This window comes from Dipteris shenzhenensis, chromosome 1 (genome assembly GCF_047967505.1).
Source record: "Dipteris shenzhenensis isolate YYH24624 ecotype China chromosome 1, Dip_SZ_1.0, whole genome shotgun sequence".
NCBI classification, from domain to species: domain Eukaryota; kingdom Viridiplantae; phylum Streptophyta; class Polypodiopsida; order Gleicheniales; family Dipteridaceae; genus Dipteris; species Dipteris shenzhenensis.
Window position 1 is genome coordinate 46,047,285 of NC_141596.1, and position 6,144 is coordinate 46,053,428.

General features: G+C 39.9%; 1 protein-coding gene and 1 pseudogene across 1 annotated transcript; both read right to left on the reverse strand.

Annotated features, from left to right (window-relative positions):
* Positions 1-377: 377 nt before the first annotated feature.
* On the reverse strand, positions 378-2,106 carry LOC147905932 (uncharacterized; annotated as a pseudogene).
* A 61-nt stretch (positions 2,107-2,167) lies between these two features.
* LOC147905933 (uncharacterized) lies at positions 2,168-4,276 on the reverse strand. The gene is made up of 4 exons (XM_087380196.1): positions 3,507-4,276; positions 3,319-3,402; positions 2,283-2,334; positions 2,168-2,197 (listed from the first exon to the last, which is right to left on the reverse strand). The coding sequence occupies exons 1-4, from the start codon at positions 4,274-4,276 to the stop codon at positions 2,168-2,170; spliced, it is 936 nt and encodes a 311-aa protein (XP_087236322.1).
* Positions 4,277-6,144: the final 1,868 nt, after the last annotated feature.

The following is a 6,144-nucleotide window of genomic DNA, read 5'->3' on the forward strand; positions in this document are numbered from 1 at the left end:
ATTTGCATGCATCTATGCCGAAACATTTATTAGTTGCATCAAGGAGATACTTTAAGATTCAATTCACCATCATGATCATTTGTACACAACTCATAGTTTTGACATGCAAACCTTAAGTAAGATATGACATAATTGTCACATCTCTAGCAAATAGAAAAAGTTTTATGAAACCAACATGCTCAAAATTGAATATGTGATATTGAGATTAATATTCATGGGTACTCACATGATGTACTAATAGTTCTTCAATATGATTACTACATCTCTAGCAAATGAAATAGGTGCAAGACACCACAAAAGTTATGCATGTTCAAATCTAGGGCATCACAAGCAAAATGAATTGCTTGAAGGGAAAAACTCATGTCAAATCACTAGACTTAATCTTCTTTACTGATTTCATCCACATAGATATTGCGACGATGCCTTCTCTCTTTGATGGGGGCATTGAATGCAATGTCATTGCACATCATCTCAGCCAGAGCACCTGCATAAGAAGGCAAAAAGCTAAAATAGATCAATCAATATCAATGCCTCATTGATAATAATATTCTCCAACAAATAGGTTTAAAAAGATAAAACAAAAGAGTAACATACTTACTAGTCATCTAGAAGATTAACAACCATTTCCACATCTTCGGAATCATTTAGAGTCCCATAGTTGCTTAACACATTTCCCTTTCCTTTCTGTCCATCCAAAAATGGTTGCAATATAGAATAGCAAATGTTAGGATCATTCTCAATAGATAAGCATGCTCTCCCAGAATGCATGCATGCTTTTTACATAGAACCACCAGTCCCAGCACCTAAGTCCACCACATGTCCAGAAATTGGACACAACAACTCCAAGAAGTACAATATCATGCATGGAGCCTTCTCTAATGCACCTCTCCATGGAATACTCTCTCCATGTTTTATAGTCTGCTCACTTGTTGGTAAATAATGATGAAACAAACTACTTCCAAAAGCAATGCCCAATTTGGTACCAACCACGGAAGCATTTCTAGGATTACAAACATAAGACATACCAGCCCAATGAAGAAGGCATAAAACCACAACATCCACCTAAAGACAAGAAAATAATTAAACTTATGCTTAGTACAAGCCATTTCATTAAACAAGAGCATAAATTCTTTCAACAGGTCATTGTAAGACAATTGTCTCACCTTATGATCAATACCACCAACTTTGATTGTACAATATGCATCCAAGTATTGCATGTACTTTTGACATGCAAACTCCAATCTGCTGATCCTAGCATAACGCTCAACCAAATGAAGAACATGAGGGGCACACATAATTAGGATCTAGCCAGAATCTGAAACAACTGTGGCCGCTACTAGCAAGGAGTAGCGTACATGGTCCTCTGTTAATAAATTCTAAGATGGAGATGAGGAATCCTCTACTCCAGGAGCTTCTAGCTGTGTAGGCAGATCTAGAATGACAAAATCTGTAGCCCAAGCAACACTCTTACCATTTCTTGTTTTTCTCTCACCTCCAAGACCCGCAAAGTATTCCTTCATGTCTATATAGGCTTGTGTGAAGTTTGAGACAGACAATTGCTTCCCAAACTCGACATAATCATAGCACCAAACCTTGCAATGTGAAGCATCACATGTGCCACTCCGATTCAAAGTTAGAGAGGCCAATGGAATGTACAAAAAGCGGATAGACCTATCTTTTCATTTACATCCTTTCAAAATGGGTGTAGACTGTAGTACCTACACATCTGTATCCACACCACATATGTAAAGACACAAAGTGATAACAACATATGTTACACAAACAAATAACAGACCAAGAGGGCTTACCATTATTAGTACTAGGATTTTTTGGTGGCCTACCACCCTTCTTTAGTTCCATACTTGAATCCTTGTCCTTTTTAGTCATCTTCTCAAGTGTTTTTTGAATCTCAATGACTGCATCATCCTCGTGGACTAAATTTGAGCTTGATGAACCCATCTCTCCCTTTTTATGCTGTGTGTACAGTTCTACCTCCTCCTCGATGCAACATCCTTTTTTCATATCGAGCCACCACGGGCAGTTCTTTCTCTCCCACTCAGAGAGCACTTACTTTCCTTCTTTTTCTATCATGTTTGAAGAGTACATACAGAATTTTAAGTCCTGAATTTTTGTCCATACTTGACATATGGGCAACAATTTTTCAATCTTACCAACGGCTTTTAAGGATTGTAAGAATCTACATACAATAAGAGTCTTAGTACAAAAGCAAAATACTTAAGGATGGATTTTTAATTGAAAAGGAAAAAACATATATTACTTACCCAAATACCAATCGTCGAGATGCCCTCGTCATCTCCATTTGTCTTGTTGCAGCTGTAACAATAGTCATTAAATCCTTTAAATCTTCATAAAGTTCAAGTCTGTTCATTGCTTGTATCTCCCCAAAATACTCTCTCAACATAGGATCTTGAGGAAGCACAAAGCTAGCTTGTTGACTAGCAACCAAGACCTAAGAGAGTAACCTCTCAGATTCACAAAGCAACTGATCCATCCATGCCTCTTTCGCCATCCACTTTATGCATCCACTTTATGAATTCTCTATCAGCTTTTGGCATCCCATAACTTGTTCTCAAATTTGAATTTGACCCTAAGATTCTGAGGGTTGCTAGTTGTGTCTCCTTGGAGACCTTTGCAATGGAGATGTTATACAATTTTTCCAATGTGACAATGGAGGATTTATCATCAAATGGGAGGCTCCACAAGATATTAAACCAATCTTCACCATTTGTTGGTTTGACAATAGACAGAATCTACATATAAACAATACATGCAATCATCACACTCAAGTGTATTTTCTGATCATACAATACATGCATATCCCATACCTTGATCATTTTCTAAACAAAGATCATATTTACATCCTTTTTTAACGTTCTTTCTCAATCTCAAAAAACATTTGAACACTTTAAAAATTCAACTTTATGTTAAGAATCATTAAATTAACCATACCTTGATCATTTTTCGATTGTACTTGAGATTCACATCCTTTCGAATACTTTTAAGTGCTTTCTCCATATTAGCAACACTCAAATTTGGCTGAAGTTCCTTTAGCTTTGCCTCATAATCTTGCTTGTATAGTGGCTAAAATATATTCCAAAGAAACGAATGAGTACAATGAAGTAGTTAGTTCTAATTCAAAAGACATCCATGACAAATGGTATGAAACTTACTGCAAATACCATTCTCCCTAGCATCAGAGATGTCAAAGGATACCAAGTGCTTGATCCTTTACTGCTTTCATTTGCCCTATGCTTTTCAAGTGTCTTTTTTTCTTTCTCAGAAAAAAGTGATATGTACTCATTCTCATCAGACGAACACATTATCTTCGTGTTGTACAAATAATCCTTGAGATTTGTTTTCATAATTGTTGTTTCATTAAGGCTAAAAAATAAAAAATATATAGCTTCAAACATATTAAGAATTGTTCACAAAACCCTTAAAAGCTAAAAAAAAAGTAACACATATGAGCAAGAACTCGCACTTACAGATTGAACCTTTGAAGAGCAGTTATTAGCTTCATTTCTATTTCTTTCTCTGGAGTAATAAAACTTGTTAAAACTCGAATATGCCATGCCTTTGATGTCTTGAATTTCTCGTCGATTAGAGACATCCATGCAACAGTCCAGTGATTCCCCTCCCACACAAAAAACATCTTTCGAGACAAAAATGACCAATCAGCATCATCAACAATCTGTGCCTCAAATTCTGCATTTACATCCCTCCAACAAGAATCCCATGATTGTTCAATTTCATCTATCACCTCTTGTGAAACACCATCTGGAAGTGTTGTAGATAAAATAAACATTCCTTTCTGTTGAATATATTTTTCTGCCTCTAGAGCTTGCTTTAGGCTATCCATATCAGTTTGTAGGCCTCTCACTCTTGTGTTTACAACACAACGACATAATGGGATCAAGGGAGCAATCTTTCCAGGATTGATTGCAAGAGATTCAATAACATCCTTCCCCTGACCAATATCAAGTGCACCAGGAAACTCTTGCTCAAACTCCTCGTCCAGTTGTTTATCCTCTTTCTTTCTCTTCTTAGAAGATTCCTCCACAATTATAGTAGTGTCTTCAAAGTCTTCCATCTCCTTATCCTCTTCAACTCCAATTTCAACCTCTTTTTGAAACTCTAAATTAGGTGTAGATTCCACTTGCAAACTTCTCTTGCTACTTGTCCTTCCACCTCTCCTACCTCCTCGTTCTCCTCTTCCACCTCTCCCCCTCCTCTCAGAAGTTCTTATTTTTACCATCCTACCAATGTGACACAAATGCATTTAAAAAAAGAAGTCATCGCATGGCATAGAATAGACTGACAAAGTCAATTAAGTCCCAGTGTTACTTCAATAGCATACAAAGAAAGCCCAAGAGGCTTCAAAATAGAAAATACCTGAAGCTTGATTGTGATGCTGCTAATTGAAGCTACACTTGACGAGATGATGGGGCTTGAAGAGGCTAGCTCTATAGATCCAAAGGTTGATGAGGGGGTATGCTACAAGAATTCAAAGAGAGTACAAGAACACAGAGGAAAAGATGACTAGTTATGTTGCCTTTTAAGAAAGAGATGAAGCACCTATGACTTGTGAAAATGGCGGGGCATGTGGCTCGAAACCCGAGAGGGAGGGCTTGGAAGCCTTGGATGCAAAACGAGTGAACGAGGTAGTCGAGGCCCAGAGGCGACTGGCGAACGTAATGGAAGTTGTGAGTCCAAGGAGCAAGAGCCTCGAAGGCCAAGCGAAACCAACGCTTCTATAGCAAGAGTTTGTAGGACCGGGCAGTAGCACAACAACGATAATGGGAGGTACAAGGAGTCTGCAGACTCCGAGGTTTGCAGCGTGGTCAGTGGGCTGCAAGGAGTAGGGCTAGAGGGCCTACTCTTGAATCAACGAATCATCTAAGACTCAATCTGCCCAATCCTCTGCCGGAGAGCGGGGAGAGCGAGGGAGGGAGAGCGGGGAGAGCAGGGAGAGCGGGGAGGGAGAGCAGGGAGAGCGGGGGAGGGAGAGCGAGGAGAGCGAGAGCAGGGAGAGCAGGGAGGGAGAGCGGGGAGAGCGAGGGGGGAGAGCGAGGAGAGCAGGGAGAGCAGTGGAGGGAGAGCAAGGAGAGCAGGGGGAGGGAGAGCAGGGAGACTGGGGGAGGGAGAGCGGGGAGAGCAGGAAGAGCGAGGAGAGAGGGGGAGAGCAGGGAGAGCGGGGGAGGGAGAGCGAGGAGATCAGGGAGAGCGGGGAGAGTGGGGGAGGGAGAGCGGGGAGAGCGGGGAGGGAGAGCAGGGAGAGCGGGGGAGGGAGAGCGGGGAGAGCCTTAAAAAAAGGGCCTTAAAAATTTTTCTTAAGGGCCTTTAAAAAAAAGGCCAAAAGACCCCTTTCGTCGACGAAAGGGGTCTTTTGGCCTTTCATTTTCTAAAATTGGACGAGGAGGAAAATGGCCTTTAAAAAAATTTTCTTAAGGGCCCTTGAAAAAATTTGAAAATGAAAGGGCAAAAGACTCCTTTCGTCGACAAAAGGGGTCTTTTGGCCTTTCATTTTCTTAAGGGCCTTTAAAAAAAAGGCCAAAAGACCCCTTTCGTCGACGAAAGGGGTCTTTTGGCCTTTCGTTTTCTAAAATTGGACAAGGAGGAAAATGGCCTTTCGTTTTCTAAAATTGGACAAGGAGGAAAATGGCCTTTAAAAAAATTTTCTTAAGAGCCCTTGAAAAAATTTGAAAATGAAAGGGCAAAAGACCCCTTTCATCGATGAAAGGGGTCTTTTGGCCTTTCATTTTCTTAAGGGCCTTTAAAAAGAAGGCCAAAAGACCCCTTTCATCGACAAAAGGGGTCCTTTAGCCTTTTATTTTCTTAAGGGCTTAAGAAAATTAAAGGCCCTGTCTATTGGCCTTTAATTTTCTTAAGTGCTCTCATTACAATTAAAGTTCACATTGATATTTGTAGAAATAATCATCCCTCTTCCATGATAAAGAATACCTTTTTTGGCAAGGGACCACCACATGGCCTCGATCGACCCAAGTACTTAACGCTGGCACTCGTTTTTATTATTTCAAATCATTACAATCAATGCGTTTATTTTATTCACCATGACGGGACGACATACTAGCTATAGAAATGCTACCAAACTATGATGTTAAT